Source organism: Onthophagus taurus, chromosome 5 (genome assembly GCF_036711975.1).
Source record: "Onthophagus taurus isolate NC chromosome 5, IU_Otau_3.0, whole genome shotgun sequence".
NCBI classification, from domain to species: Eukaryota; Metazoa; Arthropoda; class Insecta; order Coleoptera; family Scarabaeidae; genus Onthophagus; species Onthophagus taurus.
This window is the reverse complement of record NC_091970.1, coordinates 9,748,985-9,776,799: the sequence shown is the minus strand read 5'-3', so window position 1 is coordinate 9,776,799 and position 27,815 is coordinate 9,748,985. Positions and strand designations below refer to the sequence as shown.

General features: G+C 31.1%; 5 protein-coding genes and 1 long non-coding RNA gene across 7 annotated transcripts in view; 3 read left to right on the top strand and 3 right to left on the bottom strand.

The window, feature by feature from the left end:
• The window catches only part of LOC111420014 (frizzled-4-like), a 72,007-nt gene extending 62,497 nt beyond the window's left edge, over window positions 1-9,510 (bottom strand). Inside the window, exon 1 of one of the 2 annotated variants that reach the window (XM_071196059.1) lies at window positions 9,476-9,510. The gene's annotated coding sequence lies outside the window, so the exon portion shown is untranslated. Of the gene's footprint in view, window positions 1-8,905; window positions 8,941-9,475 lie in introns of those variants that run through there. The other variant, XM_071196058.1, reaches the window with a different exon arrangement.
• Window positions 9,511-12,033: 2,523 nt separating this feature from the next.
• Window positions 12,034-14,328, bottom strand: LOC139429835 (uncharacterized). The gene is made up of 3 exons (XR_011640404.1): window positions 14,107-14,328; window positions 13,594-13,799; window positions 12,034-12,123 (listed from the first exon to the last, which is right to left on the bottom strand). It is a non-coding gene; the product is annotated as an uncharacterized lncRNA (long non-coding RNA).
• On the top strand, window positions 12,115-16,034 carry LOC111420015 (protein DR_1172-like). The gene is made up of 3 exons (XM_023052918.2): window positions 12,115-12,238; window positions 14,485-14,634; window positions 14,740-16,034. The coding sequence occupies exons 1-3, from the start codon at window positions 12,232-12,234 to the stop codon at window positions 15,789-15,791; spliced, it is 1,209 nt and encodes a 402-aa protein (XP_022908686.2). The 5' UTR covers window positions 12,115-12,231; the 3' UTR covers window positions 15,792-16,034.
• Window positions 16,021-17,307, bottom strand: LOC111420016 (Late endosomal/lysosomal adaptor, MAPK and MTOR activator 2). Its single transcript, XM_023052919.2, has 2 exons — window positions 17,164-17,307; window positions 16,021-17,106 (listed from the first exon to the last, which is right to left on the bottom strand). Exons 1-2 carry the CDS (start codon window positions 17,229-17,231, stop codon window positions 16,797-16,799), a joined length of 378 nt encoding a protein of 125 aa, XP_022908687.1. The 5' UTR covers window positions 17,232-17,307; the 3' UTR covers window positions 16,021-16,796.
• LOC111420017 (Transcription elongation factor subunit spt4) lies at window positions 17,302-17,963 on the top strand. Its single transcript, XM_023052920.2, has 4 exons — window positions 17,302-17,438; window positions 17,507-17,613; window positions 17,668-17,723; window positions 17,783-17,963. The coding sequence occupies exons 1-4, from the start codon at window positions 17,376-17,378 to the stop codon at window positions 17,899-17,901; spliced, it is 345 nt and encodes a 114-aa protein (XP_022908688.1). The 5' UTR covers window positions 17,302-17,375; the 3' UTR covers window positions 17,902-17,963.
• Window positions 17,964-18,218: 255 nt separating this feature from the next.
• Window positions 18,219-26,362, top strand: LOC111417108 (alkyldihydroxyacetonephosphate synthase). The gene is made up of 4 exons (XM_071196055.1): window positions 18,219-18,518; window positions 18,720-18,806; window positions 24,323-25,514; window positions 25,575-26,362. The coding sequence occupies exons 1-4, from the start codon at window positions 18,373-18,375 to the stop codon at window positions 26,013-26,015; spliced, it is 1,866 nt and encodes a 621-aa protein (XP_071052156.1). The 5' UTR covers window positions 18,219-18,372; the 3' UTR covers window positions 26,016-26,362.
• The last annotated feature ends 1,453 nt before the right edge of the window (window positions 26,363-27,815 follow it).

Below are 27,815 nucleotides of genomic sequence, written 5' to 3'. Positions count from 1 at the left end.
TTTGTGTGCAGTATTTTACTTAGTATTATTTATCTTGAAAACAAGTGGTCGTAGACCATTTTATAAGCAGAACATTTTTTATGTATTTTTTTCCGTAGATTCTAATTTTGAGGTTAAAATAGTGAAAAGATCAAAGCAAAAAAAATATGGGAAATAAATTGCGCCCCCTATCCCTTATTTCCGCAACTGCACATTCCTTCTAATTTTTTATTCGATTATCGTATTCGCCCCATAAAAATAGCTGGATATGCAAAATTTCGTGTTTCTAACCCTAGTAGTTTTTGAAATAATGAGAAATAACCTCATATTGAACGTCTTCTTCAAAGCGCTCTACCTCCCTTAGGAAGCATTTTAGGACACACCTTTATATGAACTTTTCTTCATGATTTTTTATGTAGAATCACACCTTTCAATATATGAACGCAATTTCCGGGCACCCTGTATAATTTATATGATGTCAAGGAATATAGAGTATTTCGGAATGGTATCAACCGATACTTTGTATTACTATCAGTTTTTTGCTTTATGCTGCAGAGCAATATCTCAGAACATAAAGATGGCATTATTATTGACTTTTGCAACATTGGAATTGATTTAGAAACTTTTTTAGTTAGAAATTTGTTAGATTTGTCGTAAAAAGCTAAAGATACATATTCCAACATATTCCGCATTATCTTTGATATCGCCAAACATGATTCCTGATATCTCTCAATATCGCATCTGTTAACCGCCAACATCTTCATTGGCCTTAGTTCACATCTTCCTCATTTTATATCAATATCGTCCTTGATACTGCAAAACATTATTAACTAATATACATCAATATTAATAGAATCGTCTTCGATACGTTGTCACCGACATCTTTCAACACGATTCTAATATCCTCCAATATTCGCCTTCGTCAACATAATAGTACTAAATCGGTCCAATTGGCTGTAAAATACATCAATACACTAATTTCCATTAACATCGTTGAACAAAAAAAGACTCTAACAAGAGTATTTTGTACACCTACTATAAAAATCGACACAGCTAAATATTAATGTGGGCAGTAAATGGCAACCGTTATTTGGTTGATACAGAAATTCTAACACTGGAAAATAACCATGTAGGTTAACAAAAGGATCGTCGTTCGATTATTATAAATAACAAGACTATTAAATTGAAAAAGATTATACCTAGACAGGAAAACGGGAGAGTCATTCATGAACCACCTGCCCTAAGGGTGTTGAACACCACGAAGTATAAAATATGTTGAAAAATATATTAATATTATCTTCTTGTTCAACATCTGTTTGCTTGATGTAGTATTGTAAACATTTATGGATACAGCAAAATATGCAGGCGCCACGGTAGACATGATTTAGAACAAAATTGATAAGTTTAAAATGGTTCCAATCGATAAAGTAATGAAGTATTCGGTAGTGAAAATCGATCCATACTAATACACCAGTAAATCAAGAATATGTTTCAAGAATATTTTCATTTTAGATTTCGTCGTCATTGTTCACAATATCCTTCTATATAATTTCTGGCTTATTATCGCTCAACATCTTCTATTCAACTATTCTAATGATATACCACTTGACATCAATATTTTTATTAATAAATAAATTATAGCCATTTATTCTTTTAATTTGCAAACTGTTCAGGTAGTACACCATGGAAACAATTGATAGACAAGTTTGGTTATGACAGCTTAAGGCAAACGTAAGTTTCCATGGTGGCCATGCAACCGGCGGATTTCTTGCTATCCATGAGTTCGGAAAAGTTCAATTTAAATGATTTCGTACCGTTAGCTTATTATGTGGTGGAAACCATTTAAGTAAATGACGTGTCTGCAGGGGCAATTGATCCAACATATTATCGATTAGTGAAGATAACGATCTCCGTTTACGTATCATAAAAAATGTACGGAGTCAGAATTCTTGAACAAATTGCACCGCACCAAACATTAAATCCAAACTTAACTTGAGGTCTCCTCTGTTGAACATGATGCGGATTTTCCTACATCCATAAATGTTGCTTATGTCTATTATTGTCTATCTTCTATGTTTCATTTGTCCACAAAACTTTAATCCAAACTGTGGATCAGCTTCACACATGTTAATAAACCGCGTACAATATTCTACACGCTTATTGTAGTCATCTGGGTGTAGTGTTTGTGAAACTGCCATTTTATATAATGAAATCTATGCTTTTTTAGTACTCTTACGACAATACGTTGTGCTAATATATTTACTTCTGTCTCTTCATTTATGCCTCCTGCATCCTTAGTTGGTTTACAGAAAGATCCATATTCGCCCAAATTATCATACATGCATGAAAAATTCATATTGATTATAATTTACAAAACCTCAATCAAAGTTAATTAGAAACTAAACGAAACTTATGTTTGCCTTAAGCTGTCAAAACCAAACGTATTTATCAATACAAAAAACGATTTTTTTGAGATATCTAGTTATTAGTCATGCATTTTATCCAAAAAACAAAAAGCTCATTAAATTGAGTTCATGAAACTGCAATTCTTTCCCTATTTAATAGTCTCTCTCTATCTCCGCTAGTTTTCAAGATCTCTATGCTAAACATGGTTCCAACAATGTTCTGATCTCCCTCAACATCTTAATATTACCCTAGTTATCACTCAGAATAGCCCCTGATATTATCAACAAATCGTGCTTGGTCTTCGTCATTATTGTTTATGATATGTCTCAACATTACCTTGCTCAATATTCTCTTTATTAAGATCCATGGAATCCCTCTACACTGTTTCTGCAATCTTTCAACATTTATCTGGCCTCACTCAACATGTTTTCAATTATCTTACAATAACAATATACAGTTTTGGGAAACACTGTATATACAACCTAATATACAGTGTTTCCCAAAAGTTTATGAAAAAATCGCTGAGGCGGGTCTAAAGATTTAAATTTCGGTATAGATTTTAAATTATTCCGCCATTTTTAAATGAGCTATGACGTCATCGATATTTTTTTCAAATAGCAAAAATGGGGGATTCATTTTTATTACGGAATGTGAAAGAGGATTTATCCGTTACTTTTGGGAAATGCTGTATAGCATTCATAATCCCTCCTCCAACGTCATCACTGATCTTTCTCCTCTTCCATCGTCTACAAAATCCTTCTACATTGTCAGCTTTAACACCTTCCTACTCATTAACCCTAATATTACGCGGGTTTCGCCTCATCGTTTACAACATCTCTCAACATCGTCATTTACTATAGATACACTGTAGTACATTACTTATAGATACATTGTAACGCCATCCTAGATGTCTACAGTCTCGCCAACCTTCCTCAACACCGTTCACGAAATTCATCAATATTATCTCAGACATCTCTCAGCACTGTTCTAGCATTACTCAATATCTTGTAGCATTTGATGTACGAAGCGTAATTCGTTATATCTTTCAATATGATTGATATCCTCCTTAGCATTGCCCTTAATATTATTCACCGTCGCATAATCTATAATACCCCGCTCCATCATTCCTAACATTTGTAAACATAATCCCTGACATGTTTTAACACTATCCTGGTCCTTTTCAACATCTTCTCCATCATCTACAGGGTGATTCCAACATACAGGTGTCCCGCTAAGCGTACGGAGCGGCTATATCTCTAGAACGGTAAGGCCTAGAGGTTTGGGAAAAAAATCCTTATAAGCAAAGTGACCAAGAAAAATAGCTGGAAATTATTTAGAAGTTCGTAATTCGACCGCTAGGGGCCGTAACTGCCATTGAGAAACATAAAGTTCCCGCTATCTCAGAAACTTAGACGATGAGCTATAACTTTGACAACATCATTTAATAGCTTGGATAATACCGCATCGCTTTTGTTTTGCGATATTTCTCATATCTGTCATAATAAGGGAAGGGGAGGCCAATGCGTTTTCATATGTTTACATTTTATTATCTCCAAGACCATTCAACCGATTTGAATATTTTCGGTGTTGTTTGAAAGAGCATTTTATGCTCTTTTTAAAGATATTTTCAGTAAGACCGTTTGCTTTAAAACAAATGAGCTAGAGGACGTTATCTGCAGCGATTACATATTTTTGTGATTTTTGAAGAAAAGTTAAATGGAACGATACTATTTACTTCACAGACCCTTAGTCACCTTAAAATTTGCAAAATTTTAGTGAAAATCGCATCTCGATATCGCCACCCGTTCTCGAATTATAGAAGAAAATGTTAACAACTCGAGTGCCATCAATCGAATCCAGTTACCTCATCGAGAAAAACAAATCACATAACCATGGTAACTGTAAACATGTCATTTACTAACGCAGAAGCTTATGATAGAGCGTATGATGATTTATTTTCAATGTTTCGAATACGATGCAACTGCATGGCAAAAATGTGCAATGCAATTACGACAAAGAAAGACATTTTTCTCTAGAAGTGTTTTTAAGATTGACTTAGCGATTACGGAAAACTGGCAACGTGTCTCTATGAATTCGTAAATCACATTGGTGCGCAATGTGATCCCTCATAATCTGGTAACTCCGAAAACAATTGTCCACAAGAGTTCTCAAGAGAATTATATCTCCACCACGTTGTTTCATCAGGCCTTAACAGATACCGATTATGATAACAGACTGAACTATTATCATTGACTGTTAAATATGATTTGGGCAAATCCAAACCTTTTATCACAAATGCTATGGATGCATGAAGCATCTGTCCACAAGCTGATGTAAACTTTCATAATATGCATTCTTGGTTCGAGCAGAACCCACATTGGTTTCACCCCTTTATCTATTGGGTAGACTAAACGACCTGACTTTTCAAGAAAAACCAATAACCAGGTTTTTGCCAAAAATTTAAGTTATTCTAGTGTTTTGGTTTATTTTGTTTTATTATCATTGTTGATGTTTCATTGATCCGTTGGCTTTTCAACACGCCTCAAAAGTAGTTTTGAAGCAGTTCTAAGCTTGGATAAAGTGTGAAGGAAGGTTCTAGATAATAAAATTTTTGTTCTCTCTTATTTGTTTCCTAAGGTAACTTGATCCGATTAAGATATACGAATTTTTAACATTTTCTTTTATAATTCGAAAATGGATGGAGATATCGAGATGCGGCTTTCACTAATATTTAGCAAATTTTATGGTGATTAACGGTCTGTCAAGTAAATAGTACCGCTCCATTTAACTTTTTTTAAAAAATCACAAAAATATGTAACCGCTGCAGATAACGCCCTCTAGCTTATTTGTTTTAAACCAAGCGGTCTTACTGAAAGTATCTTTTAACGAACTTCAAAATAATTTCCAGCTGTTTCTCTTGCCCACTTTGCTTATAAGGATTTTTTTCCCAAACCTCTAGGCATCACCGTTGTTGAGATACAGCCGCTCCGTACGCTTAACGGGACACCCTGTATACGCATAATTTGAGGGATTTATTTCTCAGGACAAATTAAAAATAACATCACAGCAAGTGTTCGGAGTTATTTCCCATATTTTCTATCAATTGGGCTCCCCGAATCCACGATCTCACACTAGCACGGCCTAAACCAGGGTGTTTGCGGATTGTCTGGGCAGCACCATGTATCTGATTTTGCAATATATTGAGGCCGGACGACCACTGTGGCCAGGCCATTGGACCATCTCGACCTATCCATCTTCCACGAAACACATTATCTAGATGTCGCCGATTATATCGGATATCTAGGAAACTAAAAAACTTTTACTACAATTTTTTTCGCCTATTAGTCATTATTCGTCATGAGGAGTAAATACCCAAGTTTATGCGTATAGGTTGAGAATCACCTTGTATAAACATTATGATGTTCGTCAACATTGCGCCAACTGCGTCCTGAACCTCAAAATTTTCTCCAATTTCTTCGCTTCTTATGGTGTCTAGTAAAGAGAGCCAGCAACTGCTCGAAGTGCTCTTACTGCTCTTACAATTGTCTTTTATATGCTCACCTTATTTTTTGTTTATAAGTATTTGTTCCTCTATATTACATCTGACATGTACCTCGATAACACCTCTACTCTTGTTGTTTGTGTTCTAACTTCTTCTTTTTGGTCTATGATGACCTGATCTATGTACTGAGATTTCCATACTATACTTCTCTGAATGATTGGTATCAGTATGAGCAACTTCTATTGATTCCTTTTCTTCTTTAAGTGTCATAATTGCATCGATCGTTGATCATAATTAGCTATTAGATTAGCTATCATTTCTTTGTTTACGTTAACGCAAAACAGTTATGAAACACTTCTTCTTCCCATTATTTTCCTCTGTATTATTCGATATAGTAAGGAGTATTTTTCTTACATGTCTTATACAATATACAATATTACTTTCAGCGCTTCAACCAACCGACTTTCTGGTCTATTCTTTTCAACAGGTTGTTTGTGCTTTGACTATTCGACTTCCAGGTATGATATTCTGTTTACTCATTTTAGTTACATGCCGTTTGATTATCTAAGCGTACTTCGCTTCTTGTTCAAAGTATAAATTTGCTATTATCTTTGTGTCTTTGTCATCAACTTCTGAATCTTTCATCATTTTATAGCATCTTATGATGTTGAACTTTATCGCAGGCTTTCTAAAATCAAGATACACGTCATAATTTAAATCGCAACATGTTTGTACTAATACCTATATGCAGAACAGTCCCAATCAAGCTTACTATCAAGCTTTTACAGCACCTCGCAAACCTGTCATCTTCCTTTGGTGATCTTAGCATTTATGTCACCCATGACAATCGTCAATTCCTCTTTGTCAGTCTCATTCTATTACTTTTGATAATTATGTTAAACAGGGTGTCTCTATTTCATCTATCAATGTTTATCAGTATGCGTCTTGGTCTTATTTAACCAGCTAGATCCTTCACTTCTTGAGTGAACCAAGACTTTGTGTTATGTCTTGTACTTCCTGAAATGATTCTTCTCCCTAATGCTGTTTCAGTGTCCAATCATCTCTGATATCCTCTAATACTGTCTCTGAAGTAGCGTACAGTTCCTTATCAAAGTTGAGAGTCCCTTATATTCTTAATATAGAATATCTTGAGGTTGTTTATAATCCTTAAGTTCACTTTCGTCGATGTCTTCTTACACAAACACTACACTAGGTGATTTTAGAGTAGCATCAACACCAATCTACTCAACAATTTAATTAATAAATTAAGTATAAAATTACTTTATAAAATGAGTTTATTTATATCTACTTATAATTTTGATTTTTATCTACCTATAAACCTCTACCAAAGAAACATTCTTTGGTCGGTTCTTCTCAAAAAAAAGTTAATCACAAAGGAGCTCTGGCTGGGCCTGGAAAACAATTTACGAAAAACAAATACGTTTCGTTCTTGGGGTTACAACGCCCCATCGTGATCGGTTCGTGCGATTTGCATAACCTCGGGACTTAGTAATAAGCGGCAGATCGAAAGAGATGCGAATAAAGCCCCCCTTTTTCCGTACAACTTCGTATATAAATAAGGAGATTAACGAAACTTGTTAAGATGCCCGTTATTATTCTCTGTTGACACACAAATTACACGTTGCGCTCGGTCACGCCCTTCTGGCCCCGCGGGGTTTAAGAAATCCAACAAGAAGACCATGAAGGTAACTCGAAGTATCGCCGAGTCCCCTTCTTCTTTCGCTTAAACTCTTTTCAGTCTGTTTTGGTCGCTTGTTACTCAGTCCCGTCTGCTTAACTCCCAACTGATGGACCACACCGATCTAATAATCTTAAAAACAGAGGCGTATTCAACGAAAATTTATTAAAAGAAACTTTTAAATCAAAACTGTACCTAAGTAAATTTGGTTTTTGAATTATTTTGTTTAATTGAAGCTAATTTGGTCTAAAACGTTTTACATTAAAAATTTTCATTTTTACTTGTTGATATTTCTAGTTTCTACAGAAGTATCGTCACCTCTTTAAATCAAATATTGTAACAGTTCGAGAAATGTCAAATACTACTTATTAACATAACTTATGTACGCGTCACTTAACACTTTCGGTTCGGGGTCTCTTAACCGTTTTTCCTCGGCGATAGTCAATATTTAATCGGACAAACGGTGAGACATAATGTATTCTCTTGTTGGAACTGAATACCTAACTTGGTATGTGGTTAACACGTTTTTGAAAAAAAATCACAAGAAAGAACCCGTTCTAAGAAAAGAAATAATTATAAACAAAATCTTATAAAGTTAATTCAAAATTTGAACTAAACATTCAGAGTTAGACATCCTATTTTGCACGGCTGTTATGTTGGTTGCATACCCTGCACTTGAAAATTAAATAATTTTTTATTTAATAAACAAATAAAAATTAGAAATTAGTTGTAAAAGCTTAATTATTATTCGTTGTGATTTTTATAACGCATTAATATTTGTTTTAATTCGTTCGTTTGAGGTTATGTTAACTTAACTTAATGCTTCTAAACGTCGAATAATCATTGTGAAACTTAACTTACGCTTATCTGATGCGATTTAGAAGAAATTTGATTCACGAAATGTTATTTTTAACGAAATATTATGATTAAAATTGAAAGATTTTTTTAAACGATTTTGAAGCTGTCACTCGCAAAATCACAACTGTAAACAAAGTGAAATTAGCTTCAAACTGAACTTAGGTGTATTCAATTTTATTATTTGAATTTATTACTAAATATGTAAATATTGAGTGCCTCGTTTTAGTTGTAAAAGAGCTAATTAACGTTGATTTATCAATTAAATTAATGCAAAATGTATAAAAAAGTTAATAAATTTGATTTGCCTAACTTCATTAACGACTTTAAACTGCGATTAAAACCGATAGATGGCGGTACATTTCTTTTTAATAACATTTTTTTATATTAATTTTGTTATTAAATACATAAGGATTCAATAAAAACCCAAAATTTAATCATTTTTAAATAGAGTTAGTACTCACCGTTAATATGAAACGTTCGTTTGAGGTTATGTTCCCTGCAAACAAAACAATTATTCACTAAATGCTTTTTTATCAACTTGTAGACAAAAAAAAACTGTCGTGATACTTAATTTACACTCACCTAATACGATTTAGAAATAATTTAATTCTTGATTTGTTACTTTTAAGGAATTATTTATGAATTAAAATTAAAACATTTTCAAGCAATTTTGAAGCTGTCAACCACAAAATGTAAATAAAATGAAATTGGCTTCAAACTAAACCCAGGTGTATTAAATTTTATTATTTGAATTTATTACTAAATATGTAAAAATCAATTAAGTGCCTCGTTTTAGTTGTAAAAGAGCTAATTAACGTTGATTTATCAATTAAATTAATACAAAATATATAAAAAAATTAATAAATTTGATTTGCCTAACTTCATTAACGACTTTAAACTTCGATTAAAACCGATAGATGGCGGTACATTTCTTTTTAATAACATTTTTTTATATTCATTTTGTTATTAAATACATAAGGATTCAATAAAAACACAAAATTTAATCATTTTTAAATAGAGTTAATACTCACCGTTAATTGGAAATGTTCGTTTGAGGTTATGTTCCCTGCAAACAAAACAATTATTTACTAAATGCTTTTTTATCAACTTGTAGACAAAAAAAATATAGTGATACTTAATTTACACTCACCTAATACGATTTAGAAATAATTTAATTCTTGATTTGTTACTTTTAAGGAATTATTTATGAATTAAAATTAAAAGATTTTTAAACAACTTTGAAGCTGTCAACCACAAAATGTAAATAAAATGAAGTTGGCTTCAAACTAAACCCAGGTGTATTAAATTTTATTATTTGAATTTATTACTAAATATGTAAAAATCAATTAAGTGCCTCGTTTTAGTTGTAAATGAGCTAGTTAACGTTGATTTATCAATTAAATATATACAAAATATATAAAAAAGTTAATAAATTTGATTTTCCTAACTTCATTAATGACTTTAAATTGCGATTAAAACCGATAGATGGCGGTACATTTCTTTTTAATAAGATTTTTTAATATTAATTTAGTTATTAAATACATAAGGATTCAATAAAAACCTAAAATTTAATCATTTTTAAATAGAGTTAATACTCACCGTTAATATGAAACGTTCGTTTGAGGTTATGTTCCCTGCAAACAAAACAATTATTCACTAAATGCTTTTTTATCAACTTGTAGACAAAAAAAATATAGTGATACTTAATTTACAATCACCTAATACGATTTAGAAATAATTTAATTCTTGATTTGTTACTTTTAAGGAATTATTTATGAATTAAAATTAAAACATTTTCAAGCAATTTTGAAGCTGTCAACCACAAAATGTAAATAAAATGAAGTTGGCTTCAAACTAAACCCAGGTGTATTAAATTTTATTATTTGAATTTATTACTAAATATGGAAAAATCAATTAAGTGCCTCGTTTTAGTTGTAAAAGAGCTAATTAACGTTGATTTATCAATTAAATTAATGCAAAATGTATAAAAAAGTTAATAAATTTGATTTGCCTAACTTCATTAACGACTTTAAACTGCGATTAAAACCGATAGATGGCGGTACATTTCTTTTTAATAAGATTTTTTAATATTAATTTAGTTATTAAATACATAAGGATTCAATAAAAACCTAAAATTTAATCATTTTTAAATAGAGTTAGTACTCACCGTTAATATGAAACGTTCGTTTGAGGTTATGTTCCCTGCAAACAAAACAATTATTCACTAAATGCTTTTTTATCAACATGTAGACAAAAAAAAACTGTCGTGATACTTAATTTACACTCACCTAATACGATTTAGAAATAATTTAATTCTTGATTTGTTACTTTTAAGGAATTATTTATGAATTAAAATTAAAACATTTTCAAGCAATTTTGAAGCTGTCAACCACAAAATGTAAATAAAATGAAGTTAGGTCCAAACTACCCTCAGGTGTATTAAATTTTATTATTTAATTTATTACTAAATATGTAAAAATCAAATAAGTGCCTCGTTTTAGTTGTAAATGAGCTAATTAACGTTAATTTATCAATTAAATTAATGCAAAATGTATAAAAAAGTTAATAAATTTGATTTTCCTAACTTCATTAATGACTTTAAATTGCGATTATAACCAATAGATGGCGGTACATTTATTTTTAATAACATTTTTTATATTAATTTTGTTATTAAATACATAAGGATTCAATAAAAACCTAAAATTTAATCATTTTTAAATAGAGTTAGTACTCACCGTTAATATTCCGTTAATTGGAAACGTTCGTTTGAGGTTATGTTATCTGTAAACAAAACAATTATTTACTGATTTATTTCAATTTCTAGGCATAAATGAATTGTTGTAATACTTAATTTAAACTCACGTGATGTGATTTAGAATAAAATTGATTCATGAAATGTTAGCTTTAAGGAAATATTAATGATTAAAACCGAAAAACTTTTTGAACGATTTTCTAGCTGTCAAACTACAAAAACACAAATTGTAAATAAAGTGAAATTAGTTTCAAACTATACTTAAATTTAATTATTTCAACTTATTTTCAAGTACATAAAATTCATTTACGAATCTCGTTTTAATTATAAGTGAGCTAATTAGCGTTAATTTACCAAATAAATTAAAGCAAAATGTAAAAAAAAGTTAATAAATTTGATTTGCCTAACTTCATTAATGATTTCAAACTACGATTAAAATCGATAGATGGCGACACATTTCTGGTTAATTGAACGAAAATATTTTAATGTAGACAACCAATTTAGCATAATTCTTACATTAATTGCATAAATCTTAATATATTCTCATAAAATACAAAAAAACACCTTATTCGGATACAAATCAAAACAAATAATCATTTACATAACGAAATTAGTAATTAATTTCAGCGATTTCCTCATTTAATTCATAAAAATCTTCCTAAAAAAATTTTTTTTAATGTAAAACTTGCTTTAAAAATAATGCCCTAGTTTTCTTTTTTGATCTAAAAGCTTCAGTTACATCATAAAAGTCTGAAACCGACGCCAACGAGTCGGAATCGATACGAAATTACACTTCGAACGTCTAAATAGTACGGAACACGCAAACTTCCTACCGTTTTGAAGGTCTCTGTTGTGCGCACCCAAAGCGGCCTTTTCACTTTACCGTGCCGGTGGTCAGTTCTTTTCCGTCGCGATCACAATCCGCAACTAAAACATCCAATTTATCAACAATAAAAAGATTTATTCGACTTCCCGTTACAAATTAAAGAGGAGAAATCAACTTTTTTTTTTTGGAATAAAAATAAATAAAGAAAAATGTTCGGTGAGTTTCCCTAGATTGTTATTACGTTTCTCTAAAAATAGTTTTAAATGCGATGTGCTTCGAAGGTCGACATTCCTGTGAATTTGAAATTTACGCAACAAACACAACACAGAGTTTTTTCATATTGCGCAGTATTTTCATAAATATAATTTACAAAAAGGAATGAAATTAATAATCGATTCGATTCGATTTCTTCAACTTTGTGAATAATTAAAATGTTAACCTTGACTTTGTACGCTTTGAAAACAAAAAGATAAAAACGTTACGAAGGAATTACATCATCAATTTGTTTTCTCTTAAAATATTAATAAATAAATAACCATTTCTATTTAATTGACCCCCTGGCATTTAAGAATCTATTTTGAAACCGATTTTAAACGTGATGCGACATCTATAAATAAATAAATAAATAAAATACGGACCTTCTTTGTGGTGAATCATGTTAATTATAAAATAGCTGCTCTAAAATGGAATGAATGATGAATTATTACAGCATTTCTATATTTAGAAATGATAAATACTTTAATATTAAATTTGTTATGCTATCTAATTTACTTTTACTGGTACGATTTAGAAAAAATTTGATTCTTGAAATATTTATGGTTAAATTTGACAGATTTTTAAACAATTTTGAAGCTGTCAACCTAAAAATTACAAATTGTAAATAAAGTGAAGTTAGCTTCAAACCAAGGATTAACGTCATTGACAAACAGCAATTAAAATCAATAGACTTTGTTATTAAATGCATAGATTCAATAATAACCCAAATATTAACAATGTTTAAATAAATTCCTCTTAATTTAATACTCACCGTTAATATTCCGTTAATTCGAAAGGTTTGAGGTTATGTTCTAACACTTTTTTGCAAACTCTATGCAAAAAAAAACTGTTGTGGTACTTGATTTACTCTCATCTGATGTGAAATAGAAATTTGATTATCAAAAATGTTTAAGCGAAATGTTTATGATTAAAATTAAAAGATTTTCTTAAACAATTTTGAAGCTATCAATCACAAACTGTAAATAACGTGAAATTAGCATCAAATTATACTCGATGTGTTCAATCTTATAATTTGAATTTATTTCTAAATATATAAAATTCATTTAAATACCTCGTTTTAGTTGTTAATGAGCTAATTATCGTTGATTCACCAAATAAATCAATAAACAATTAATAAAATTAATTTGCTTAACTTCTTTATCGATTTCAAACTGCGTTTAAAATCAATAGATGGCGACACATATCTTTTTAATAAGGTTTGCTTTTAATCTTAACTTAATTATTAAGTGCATAGATTCAACAATAATCCAAATATTAACAATGTTTAAATAAATTTCTCTTAATTTAACACTCACCGTTAATATTCCGATATGTTTGAGGTTCTCTTCTCCAAAAATGAAACACTTTTTTTCAAACACTATGCAGAAAAAACTTGTTGTGGTACTTGATTTACTTTCATTTGATGCGATATAGAAATTTGATTCTTGAAATGTTTAAGCGAATTGTTTGTGATTGAAATTAAAAGATGTTCTTAAACAATTTTGAAGCTGTCAATCGTAAACTGTAAATAACGTGAAATTAGCTTCAAACTGTCCTCGATGTATTTAATCTTATAATTTGTATAATTTATTTCTATATAAAATTCATTTAAATACCTAGTTTTAGTTGTTAATGAGCTAATTATCGTTGATTCGCCAAAGAAATTAATAAAAAAGTTAATTAAATTGATTTCATAACGATTTCGAACTGCGATTAAAATCAATAGATGGCGACACATGTCTTTTTAATAAGGTTCTTTTTTAATCTTAATTATGTTATTAAATACATAGATTCAATAAAAATCAACAATCTTTAAATAAATTACTTACCCCACTAATATTCCGTTAATAGGAAATGTTCATTTGAGGTTATGTTGCCAAAAATCGAAACGATCATTCACTAACTTTTTTTTCAATTTGTAGATATAAACAAATTATCGTGATACTTAATTTAATCCCATCTGATGCGATTTAGACGAAACTTGATTTATTTTAAACGATATAATTATAATTAAAGTTAAAAAATGTTTTAAACAATTTGGAACTGTCAACCACAAAATCACTAACTGTCAATAAAGTGAAATTAGCTGTCAAGTAATTTGATTATCGAAATATTATTTTTAATTTTAAATAATTTATGATGAATTGATTACTCCAGCACATCTATATTAATAGATAATAAATAAATTAATATCAAATTTGTTTTAGCCGCATTTAGAAATTTCGGTGCTAGAATAGCATCGATTTTTGAAAAGAAAAAGAAGGATGTCTCTGAAGCGGTCGAATCAACAGAACAACAAATTGGTGAAGCAGTGGATGAGACTAAAAATGATGCATCTCAAGCTCTAAATCAAACAGGTAAAAATAATTAAAAAAATTAAAAAAAATATATGCAACCAATATGACAATTATGCAAAATTGGTTGCCTATATTATTATTATTTTTTTTTCTTTTAAATTTCAGTTGAAGAAACTAAAACATCAACTGTTCAAGCGATTGATGCTGAATTAAATAAGGCTGAAAAAACCCTGGATAATAAAATAAAACAAGCAGCGACTTCTGTTGATCAAAAGATTCAAGAAACTAACCGCTTTGCTGAAGAGAAAAAGAACGAATTAGCCACAGGGATTAAAAACACTGAAAACGCCTTGAATGAGAAGGTTCAAAACGTTGCAGGGGCTGTAAATCAAGGAATTTTAAGCGCTAATCAATACGCGGAAGACAAAAAACAACAATTAGCAACTGGGGTTAATGAAAAAGTTCAAAACGTTGCAGGAGCTGTCAATCAAGGGATTTTAAACGCTAATCAATATGCTGAAGATAAAAAGCAACAATTAGCAGAAGGAATTAAAAGTACTGAGAATGTGATTAATCAAAAAATTGTTGATGCTAACCAATACGCTGCAGATAAAAAGCAACAACTTGCAGATGGAGTTAAAAGTACTGAAAATGCAATTAATCAAAAAATTCTTGATGCTAACCAATACGCTGCAGATAAAAAGCAACAACTTGCGGATGGAGTTAAAAGCACCGAAAACGCTTTAAATGAAAAGGTTCAAAATGTAGCAGGGGCAGTAAATCAAGGAATTTTAAACGCGAATCAATTCGCTGAAAGTAAAAAGCAACAATTAGCTGAAGGAATTAAAAACACTGAAAACGCTTTAAATCAAACAGCACAAAACACAGCTGGAGCTATAAATCAAAAGATTTTGGACGCTAACCAATACACTGAAGATAAAAAGCAACAATTTGCAACTGGAATTAAAAATACTGAAGCTGCATTAAACGAAAAAGCTTGTGAAGTTCAAAACACCTTGGGTAACTTAAAAGATGGGGCTGGAAATGTATTGGGGAAAGGATTGGCAAGTACCGGGGTGTTTTTGGATAACACAAAGAGTCATTTAGCGCAAGGTCTCCATGAAGTTGAAAACGAAACTGAAAAAGGAATAAGGGAAACTGAAGATATGACGAACGCGCTTCTTTCGAAATCTAAAGGTTTTCTTGCTACGAAATGAAATTAAATAAATGTGCAATTAAAAAGATAGGTTTAAGATAAAAAAAAACGTCCAGCGCACTAACATTTATGTAAAATTTTTAAATATTTATATTTACGTTTCGTTTTATATTCTTTTTATTAATCATTATTATTGAAATGACCAACTTAAAGCTTTCGTTTAGGTTAGAAAATCTAAAAAAAACAACAAAAAATGTAAATAAATAAATAAATGCTTTAACCAATAAAAATTAGATCACCTCAATACTTTTTATTAACATTTTACTCCATAAAATAAAGAATTACACTTAAATTATTAGCATTTAAGATGTGGCATTACTTCATTACCGATTTCAAACTGAGATTAAAATCGATAGATGGCGACACATTCTTTTTTTAATCTTAACTTTGTTATTAAACGCATAGATTCAATAATAACCCAAATATTAACAATGTTTAAATAAATGTCTCTTAATTTAACACTCACCGTTAATATCCCGTTAATTCGAAATGTTTGAGGTTATGTTTTCCGAAAATGAAACACTTTTTTTCCAACTTTATGCAGAAAAAACTTGTTGTGATTTACTCTCATTTGATGCGATATAGAAATTTGATTCTCGAAATGTTTATAATTAAAATTAAAAGATTTTTTTAAACAAATTTGAAAATGTCAATCACTAACTGTAAATAACGTGAAATTAGCTTCAAACTATTCTGGATGAATTAAATCTTATGATTTGAAATTACTTCTAAATATATCAAATTCATTTAAATACTTTGTTTTAATTGTTAATGAACTAATTATCGTTAATTCACCAAATAAATTAATAAAATTGATTCATTACGATTTCAAACTGCGATTAAAATCAATAGATGGCGACACATGTCTTTTTAATAAGGTTCTTTTTTAATGTTAATTATGTTATTAAATACATAAAGATTCAATACAAATCAACAATATTTAAATAAATTTCTTACCCCTTAAAATAGAGAATTACACTTAAATTATTAACTTGAAATAAAACATTTAAGATGTGGCGACTTGTTTTAACGGCCCCTCCAAATACAAAGCCAAAGCGTTCGCTTTTTGCTTCAATATCCCAAATCCAACGTTACTTTTCGCGTATAAACACAACAAGACGTTCCCCACTTGTGTTATTGCGATTTTACCTTCCATACATTCCATCAAAATCATTTGGGGGTGATCATCTCGAAATACATTTTGACAATTTCTATCGTAAGCCCTCCAAATGTTGCTAGCTATAGCGGCGGTGACGCGAGCGTCTTTATCGCCGTAACCGCTATAAGCCAAAAGAGCACCTTCCGGATTTAATAACCTAATATTACAACAATAAACAATAAAACACAAATTTTTCTTTGATTTAAACACTTACAAAGTATTTTCAATCCCACCGGTATTCGCTTGACTTAAAACTTGCGTTAACGCTTTCGGTTTTAACATGTTTTTAAATGAAATTATAATTATGATGTAAAATGAGGTTAAGTTTCTTGACAGGAAATTTGACAAATGTCAAATTAAGGTTAATTGAGGTTATGTTATTAAAGCTAAGCGTCTCAAAAGAAATTTTTTGATTCTTTCGCAACTATGGACTCAATTCCGAAAGATTTACGTGGATTAAGAGCCTGTTTAGTGTGCTCGTTAATAAAGGTATTGTTATTTGTTATTAATTTAAATAAAATCATTTTAATGAACATAACCTAACTTTAATTTTCTAGACGTTCGAACAATTCGAATACGATGGTTGTGATAATTGCGACGAATTTTTACGGATGAAAAATAATAGGGATAACGTTTATGATTGTACAAGCTCGAATTTCGATGGGTAATCATTGTAATCTTGGTTTTATTAATTATATTTTTATTAATTTCGTTTTAGGATGATAGCTGTGATGAGTCCTGAGGATAGTTGGGTGTGTAAATGGCAAAGAATAAGTAAGTTGGTTTTATTTATAGTTCTAATAATTAAAGTATGAATGTGTGGTGCTTTTTAGATCAATTCTGTAAGGGGATTTATGCGATATCTGTCGCTGGAAGATTACCTGTTAGTATTGTACGAGAAATGAAGAGTAGAGGGATTATTTATCGTCCACGGGATACGAGTCAACGATAATTTATTACTTTTTATGTTAATAATTGAATTTTAATGAATAATAATAAATAATTATACAGGTGTGCCATATCTTTTGCATCAGAGCATGAAAATTTTTCGCAATATTTATAAGCCGCATGGGAACTGTTTAAAGTCGTCCAATATCAATTAGTAAATGTTTCTTTAAGACATTTATTCCATATTGTGTTGAAAACTTATAAATTTTGTTATAAACAGTTTTTAAAATATAATAAGTTTATGGCCACCTAGTGTAATACAATTAAAACTTAAAATGTCGATAAAGCAGATTTCGTTTTTAATCGGTATACGTCAAATAAACGTCACCCCCACTGCCAATAAAACGGTCGCCCGATGTGTGATATCGTTTCAATTTATAAATCTCCGTACGTGGGTTTTTTCTATTTTATTTAAAAACCTACGCTTAAACGGGTCGAATAGAGTGTAGTTATCGTACAAAACGTTTTCGCGAAAATGTCTTCGATAGAATCAAACGACAAGAAGAGCAGAGAAGGGCCAAATAACGATTCTAAAACGGAAAGGAATCGAGTGGAAAATATCGATTTTAAGGCGAGCGCCAAAGAAGAGATTATAGTTCGAAGCGTCATTCCGAAAAGACGGTAAATATCATTTAAAAAAAAATTTTTTTTATTTCAAAATGAGAACTAACGAGGTTAAGGATAAATATAGTAAATACACGTTTCCAGTTGGCAATTTACTATGTATCATTTAATTATAAAGTTGAATACTTTAATTAGTGTTTAATCAATTTTTTTATGAGATAAATAAAAAAATTTATTAATAATTTTTTTTTATTTTAGTCAAGATTTATTGAAATGGAACGGATGGGGCTATAAGGACTCTAAATTTGTCGTTAAAGATGATGTTTTACATTTTACTGGCGATCGGTTAGTATTCAAACAAATAAAATTCATTAATTATTTGCATTTACATGGTTCCATTAAAATAACTTTGTTTACATAAGTTAAAAAAACGTGTAAAAAGCTTTTAGTAACATTATGTTATATCTTTTAAAAGTTGTGAAATTTTTTTTTATTTTTCTTTAACATATTACTGCTATCTATACACTTATAACAACAATAACCACTATGTTTATTGATGTATATACAGACAAATATAATAACAGTAAACCTCTCAATACTAACTATATATTTATTATAAATCGTTTTAAAGAGAATACTTTAAGCTTTAATTTAAAGTATATATCATTTTATAACTCCCATAATTAAGGCAGATATGATTTTTTGAAATTGAGCTAATCAAAATTAACTTAACCTCTTTATGCAACATTTTCTTAAAATCACCGTATCTCAAATTTTTTTATATCCAACTATATATTTATTATAAATCGTTTTAAAGAGAATACTTTAAGCTTTAATTTAAAGTATATATCATTTTATAACTCCCATAATTAAGGCAGATATGATTTTTTGAAATTGAGCTAATCAAAATTAACTTAACCTCTTTATGCAACATTTTCTTAAAATCACCGTATCTCAAATTTTTTTATATCTAACTATATATTTATTATAAATCGTTTTAAAGAGAATACTTTAAGCTTTAATTTAAAGTATATATCATTATATAACTCCCACAATTAAGGCAGATATGATTTTTTGAAATTGAGCTAATCAAAATTAACTTAACCTCTTTATGCAACATTTTCTTAAAATCACCGTATCTCAAATTTTTTTATATCTAACTATATATTTATTATAAATCGTTTTAAAGAGAATACTTTAAGCTTTAATTTAAAGTATATATCATTTTATAACTCCCATAATTAAGGCAGATATGATTTTTTGAAATTGAGCTAATCAAAATTCAACTTAACCTCTTTATGCAACATTTTCTTAAAATCACCGTATCTCCAAATTTTTTTTATCTAACTATTTATTTATTATAAATCGTTTTAAAGAGAATACTTTAAGCTTTAATTTAAAGTATATATCATTTTATAACTCCCATAATTAAGGCAGATATGTTTTTTTGAAATTGACTCAATTAAAATTGATTTAACTTAACCTCTTTCTGCAACATTTTCTTAAAATCGCCGTATCTCAAAATTTTTTTATCTAACTATTTATTTATTATAAATCGTTTTAAAGAGAATACTTTAAGCTTTAATTTAAAGTATATATCATTTTATAACTCCCACAATTAAGGCAGATATGATTTTTTGAAATTGAGCTAATCAAAATTAACTTAACCTCTTTATGCAACATTTTCTTAAAATCACCGTATCTCAAAAATTTTTTTATCTAACTATTTATTTATTATAAGTCGTTTTAAAGAGAATACTTTAAGCTTTAATTTAAAGTATATATCATTTTATAACTCCCACAATTAAGGCAGATATGATTTTTTGAAATTGAGCTAATCAAAATTCAACTTAACCTCTTTATGCAACATTTTCTTAAAATCACCGTATCTCCAAATTTTTTTTATCTAACTATTTATTTATTATAAATCGGTTTAAAGAGAATACTTTAAGCTTTAATTTAAAGTATATATCATTTTATAACTCCCATAATTAAGGCAGATATGATTTTTTGAAATTGAGCTAATTAAAATTGATTCAACTTAACCTCTTTATTTTATTTTATTTTATTTTATTTTATTTTATTTTATTCTGCTTATGGGATACAAACAGGAAAAAATCCCAGTGAAGTATCCACTAGAAAAACAATTGTACAACAATATTTCTTCAAAGTGACAATCAGTACAAAAAGATAAACAAAGAAACAAACATAATACAAATCAAATCAAATTAATTGTATAAAATTAACTAAATGGTAAAAAAGAAAATTAACAAATTATAATTACTACCGTAGTACGTCTAAAGAGGCGAGGGCACGTTTAAACGACTCCAACGACATGCCGAACAAGTCACACAAGTAGCAGTGCCGATTATAAAACTGCATAACACGAGGCAAAGGTGAATTCATGTGAGCGATCGAGGCGGATGCGGGCAATCTGAACAGGCTATGAGCGCGCACAGTATATAAAGGGGTAATGTAATATACTTCGGAGACAAGGTTAGGGCAGTCTATCAACCCATTTACTAACTTAAACAGAAATATTGAATCCGAGAGGTTACGACGACCCCGCAAGGACCTCAGGCCAAAGACCGCACATCTCCGAGCATAATCGCAATATGGCAAGAAAAACTTATGCGCCAAATACCGTACAAACCTCCGTTGCACCAACTCAATACGATCAACGTAAGTTGCATACACGGGATTCCAAACCAATGACGCAAAACTTAGAATGCTGTGCACGTAAGCCATATAAAGTTTTATGATACAGGATATATTGGTGAAAGCTCTACACGATCTAATAATGAAACCCAAACGTTGCAAAGCCTTGGAAAACATTAATTCAATATGTTGACCAAACAGCAGTTTAGAATCCATCGCAATTCCGAGATCGTTAACGCAAGAACTAGACTGCAACAGTTCAGCACCGAATCTGTAGGGGTAATTCACGGGGTAACGTTTTCTTCCTCAGATTAAGAAAGAGATAGTTTTCAGAGCAAAAATCATGTAATCGATTTAAGTCTTCCTGTAGCAAATCACAATCAGACAAAGACCGAACACATGAAAAAATTTTGCAGTCATCAGCATACAACAAAAAATTAGAGTAACGAAAACATTTATTAATATCATTAATATACGCTAAGAAAAGTATGGGTCCAAGATGACTCCCCTGCGGTACTCCGGAAGTAACCGGTACGAAATGAGATATAAAGTTGTTAACTTTAACCGCTTGAAGTCTGTTAGATAAGTAAGATCCAAGCCAACGCAACAGGCCATATGAAAGGTCAAACGCTTGTAATTTATCCAATAAAATTGCGTGGTGAACCTTGTCAAAAGCCTTACTGAAGTCTGTGTAGATTGCGTCTACTTGTAAATTATTATTCGTTGCATTATGCACAAAAGTCATAAAAGCAGCAAGATTGGTCTCGACTGATCGGCCCCTACAGAAACCATGCTGTTCCTGGATAATAAAAGGTTTTAGTATATAGTGAAGTTTAGAATATACTAATTTTTCAAAAACTTTTGAGATAATGGGCAATATTGAAATAGGACGATAGTTGGAGACAAGATGCTTATGACCTGATTTGAATATTGGTACAACAAGCGCCTTCTTCCATACGGAAGGGAAAACCCCCTGAACAACAGACTGATAGAACAGCAAAAACAATGGTTCCGCAAGCTGATCGGCACAGGAAGTAACCAAAATACCGGGCAAACCGTCAGATCCTGGACCCGAATTAGAATTAATTTGATTTAGTGCACAGAGAACGTCGGATTTGTCAAACCAGACGTTTGACAAACCAGCGCATAGCAAGGGATCAAAGTCAACGTCAAGTCGACCGTCTATAAAAACCGAGCTGAAATATTGGGAAAACAATTCAGCTATATTTTCACCATTGCACACGCTAGAATTATTATACTCCATGCGAGCAGGGATGCCAAAATCGGTTTTTTTCTTATTTTTGATATAAGACCAAAGGTGCGCAGGATTATTAATTAAGTCTGTCTGAATATGATTAAGGTACGCTTTATAATCAGCTGAAATTAAATGTTTGGATCGCGAACGCAGAGTAGTAAAAGATAGATAATCTGCGTTATTACCCCACTTTTTCCATTTTTTATGGTACATAAGTTTCTCCTTAATTGCTTTAATAGTTGAGCTAGAATACCAAGTAGGGAAATGATGGGATCGAGGCAATTCCCGGGGTACGAATTGGGAAATTATTCGATTCAAATGCCCGTAAAAAACCGCAACCGCCTCATCCACCCCCAGTCCAAGGAATTCCGCGGGCCAGTTCACAGAATCAATGCTCTCACAAATATTTTTAAAGTCCGCCTTACGAAACGATAGCCGGCCGGAAGGGCCATTCCTTAAGTTAAGATCAGGCTCAATGCGCAACTCAAATTCCACTGCAGGATGGTGGTCATCCAAGCCGACAATCGCATCCGGACAAGCGCGAACGTTATCGACAATATTGGCGTTACAAAGTATTAAGTCTAAAGTTCTATTGATTTGGTTGACAGTATTATTAAATTGAATTAGATTACAATACGAAATTGTAGACAATAGTTCATTCGATCGGATGTCAGACGCGCCAGAAGGGATGAGATGACCCGTCGGAGAAAGTCGCCAGGACAGATTAGGGATGTTGAAATCACCGACAATCAACAAATCGTCGTAAGGGTACTGGTCGCGCACAGATTGCAATTGGTCTAAAAAAGCGGTGAACGGCTGCGATACCCGGGGGGGGAAATACGCACAACACAATAACAGACGAGATGCATTGCACTTTACCATCACCCACAAATCCTCCGCCTCAGTGGAAAGATCTGGTTTACAAGTAACAGTCAGGTGTTTTTTTACGCCCACGAGAACGCCACCGCCGTCCGTCTTCGATGACCCAGACGAAAACCTATCACGTCGATATATAACATAGTCGCTCCCAAGAATCTCCCCATCATGCACCGACCCGTTCAAGTTCGTTTCCGTTAAGCAGATGATATCATACTCTACGTTTAAGGAGTTCAAATAAATTGTTTGAAGTTTGGAGCGAAGTCCACGTACATTCTGGTAATAAACTGACAGCGACATGAGAGAAGTGATTCGTAGAATAAAAACAAGACAGAAGACAAATTCTTTACAGTTTCTGTAAGTCCGTCTCAGACGCAATTGTCATTGCCTTACTCCTGTCCTCTTTTCGAACATGAATGGTGCAGTTTCGTGTCCATACATATTTATACTGCTTTACGCGAGCAGCCTCTTTAACTTTCTTAAGCAGCTCGCTATTGCGAGCAGTAAGGTGTTCATTGACGAAAAGCCTATCGGAAACGTTAGGTACTTGAATGCCCGTTGAGGCCGGGGTGCCACTACTTCTGCGAAACAATTTAGTTGAGGCCAAGAACTCATCTCGCTTCATACGAGAAGAGAATTTAACAATGACGCTACGGGGTTGATTAGTTTGGCGGCGCGAGTCAGCTGGAGCGCGTTGTGGGAGGCGATGGATTGCATCGATTTGAGAACGGTCAACGGCGCATTTAATCGACTCTCCGATCTGTGATACGACAGCACAGAGATTTTCCTCCTTCGTCTCTGGAATACCAGAGAGAATAAGATTGTTCAGCCTCGAATATTGCTCCAAGTGCTCCACACGACTGTTTAAGTCAACTACAACAGATAGTTTATGCAGCATTTTCTTAAAATCGTCGTATCTCAAAATTTTTTTTATCTAACTATTTATTTATTATAAATCGTTTTAAAGAGAATACTTTAAGCTTTAATTTAAAGTATATATCATTTTATAACTCCCACAATTAAGGCAGATATGGTAAGTAGATCTATATAATTAATTTTAATTTATTTTTAGATATCCCGGAATTGGAGATCACCCATTACCATACTTTACAACCTGGGTAAAAGAAAAGTTAGGCGTCGACATCGATCAGTTTCAAAAGCCTCAAGATCCCCCCAACCCCGAGGATTACCCCCCGGTTAATTTAACCGACCAAGATTTCGAAAACATAAAAAAACTCAACGTTTCTTATTCAATCGATGGTGAGGACCGATTAATCCGAGCCCACGGGCACACTTTAGACAATATTTACAAATTAAGGAGGTCATTTTTTAAACGAATCCCCGATATTATCTTATGGCCAACTTCCCACGACGACGTCGTTAAAATAGTTAATTTCGCCCAAGATAATAATCTTGTTTTAATCCCCTTTGGTGGTGGGACCGCCGTTTCTGGGGCAATCGAATGCCCGGATGATGACAGGACGATAATTTCGTTGGATACATCTCAAATGAATAAAATTTTATGGGTGGATCGAGAGAATTTGGTGATTTGTTGCGAGAGTGGGATTTTCGGGCAAGATTTAGAGAGGGAATTAAAAAGGATTGGGTTCACTTCAGGGCATGAACCCGATAGTTACGAATTTTCTAGTTTAGGAGGGTGGGTTGCAACACGAGCTTCCGGGATGAAAAAGAATGTTTATGGAAACATCGAAGATTTAGTAATTCACGTTAAAATGGTGACCCCGAAAGGAGTTTTAGAAAAAAATTGCCAAGTTCCAAGAATAAGTTGTGGTCCAGATTTCGATCATTTAATTATGGGATCAGAAGGATGTTTGGGTGTCATAACGGAAGTTATTTTCAAAATTCGCCCTCTCCCCGAGCTCCAAAAATACGGCTCGATCGTTTTCCCCAATTTCGAATCAGGCGCGAAATGTATGAGGGAAGTTGCGAAATTACGATGCCAACCGGCTTCGATACGATTAATGGATAACGACCAATTCAAATTCGGGCAAAGTTTAAAACCGAAATACTCATTTTTCGGGTTAATTTTGGAGGGGTTAAAAAAAATTTATATCAATAAAATCAAAGGGATGGATTTTAATTCTTTGGTGGTGATGACGCTTTTATTCGAGGGAAATTCCGAAGAGGTTGGAGCCCACGAAAAAAAAATTTATGAAATTTCATCGAAATTTGGGGGAATCCCCGCCGGGGAAACCAACGGAAAGCGAGGTTACATGTTAACATTTCTCATCGCTTATATTCGGGTAAAATTGCATCAAATTAATTATTTCATTTTAATTAATTAAAAAAAAATTTAATTAAAGGATTTAGGTCTTGAATATCACATAGTGGCCGAATCATTCGAAACTTCCGTTTCTTGGGATAGAGTCTTAACGTTATGCAACAACGTTAAGCACCGCATCAAAGAGGAATGTTCAAAACGAAATTTAAAATACTACATGAACAGTTGTCGGTTAACTCAAACTTACGACGCAGGTTGCGTGATTTATTTCTATTTTTGTTTTAATTATTGCGGTGTTGAAGATCCGGTGAAAGAATACGAAGCGATTGAAGAAATCGCGAGGGAGGAGATAATCGCGAGCGGGGGGAGCATCTCGCATCATCATGGAGTTGGGAAATTACGAAGAAAATGGTATGGTTCGACCGTTTCGGACGTTGGAGTTTCGTTGTTTAAGGCGGCTAAAAAGGAAATTGATCCTAAGAATATTTTCGCGCTTGAGAATTTAGTTAAAAGTAAAATGTAGCCAACATTTTTTAATTTTGATGATTAATTTACGAATGGTGTGTGGTGCAAAGAACTAGTCAGGTTTTTTTAATGTGGATTTTATGATTTTAAACTCTATTTTATATTGTAATACAAAAGTAATAATAATGTCAAGTAAGGAATAATTTCTTTAATTTATCCTCAAAAAAGTTTTTGTTATGTTTAGAACGAACTTGTTAATGTTAAATCTAGGTTCACTTTTACTCTCATTGAATAAGAGCTGGATTCAACAACAAGATAGATACAAAGAAATTTGGAACAATTCTGGAGAGGAAATAGATTATTGCTTTTACAACTTATTAATATTAATAAATGATTTAATTTTTATTTATTTATTTTTAACCCTTTTATTTTTAAATAAATCAATAAAAACTCGATTTGGGATATCATTAATTTTAATCGTATGATATCCGAATGAATTTTAATCATTTAAAATGTAAAAATATCATTTTGACGTTTTAGTAGCGACATCTATTATTTATTGACGATACTAAGTTGTATTATCAAATGGTTTAATTTTTATTTATTTATTTTTACCTCCTTTATTTTTAAATAAATCAATAAAAACTCGATTTGGGATATCATTAATATCAATCGAATGATATTCTTATTCTAATCATTTAAAATGTAAAAAACATCATTTTGACGTTTTAGTAGCGACATCTATCATTATTAGCGCTAAGTTGTTTTAATAAATTCTATTTATAAATTATTAATTATTCTTATTTTGATGCTATTTTCAAATAAATCAAGAAAAACTCGATTTATATGAAGTTTTTCTCCCACTTCTAAGCGATATTTACGAGATAAGGATCGTAATTAAGAATTGTTGGGGTTTGTACTCGGTTTAATAAACGTTCAATTTAAAATAATGTAAATTAATATAATAAATATGCCAAAACTAATAAGAATTAAGAAAATAATTGAGATTGTGGGGAAAGTTGATCTATTTTTAAGGTTACTTACAGTTTTAGCACCACTTGGATGATTTCTTGGTTATCCCGCATCCAAAATAATTCTTAATCCATCACAAGGACATTTCATTCTTAAAAATATGGTATTTTTAAACTTTCCTTATTGTTGTTAAAGTTTATATTGACACAATTTTGGACGAACTCTATTTAAAATGTCAAAATATATTTGACGTTTTAGTAGCGACATCTATTATTGATGGTAATAAGTTGTATTAATAAGTTATTTAATTAAATTATATTTTATTATCTTAAAGCTTGATATAAATCAATAAAAACTCGATTTGGGATATCATTAATTTTAATCGTATGATATCCGAGTGAATTTTAATCATTTAAAATACAAAAACATCGTTTTGACGTTTTAATAGCGACATCTGTTATTACATTTACAATTTATTAATATTAATAAACGATTTAATTTTTATTTATTAATATTTAACCCTTTTATTTTTAAATAAATCAATAAAAACTCGATTTGGGTTATCATTAATTTTAATCGTATGATATCCGAGTGAATTTTAATCATTTAAACTGTAAAAGCATCGTTTTGACGTTCTAATAGCGACATCTGTTATTACTTTTACAACTTATTAATATTAATAAGCGATTTAATTTTTATTTATTAATATTTAACCCTTTTATTTTTAAATAAATCTCAGAACAATTCTGGAGAGGAAAGAATTTATGGTGAGAATTTTAATAATAATATTGATGAAGTATTTATTTATTAAAAACATATTTCTTTTTAAAATTTAAATCTATAACGTGAGAGCAACAAAACGAAGAAATTAAACAACTCTACATTC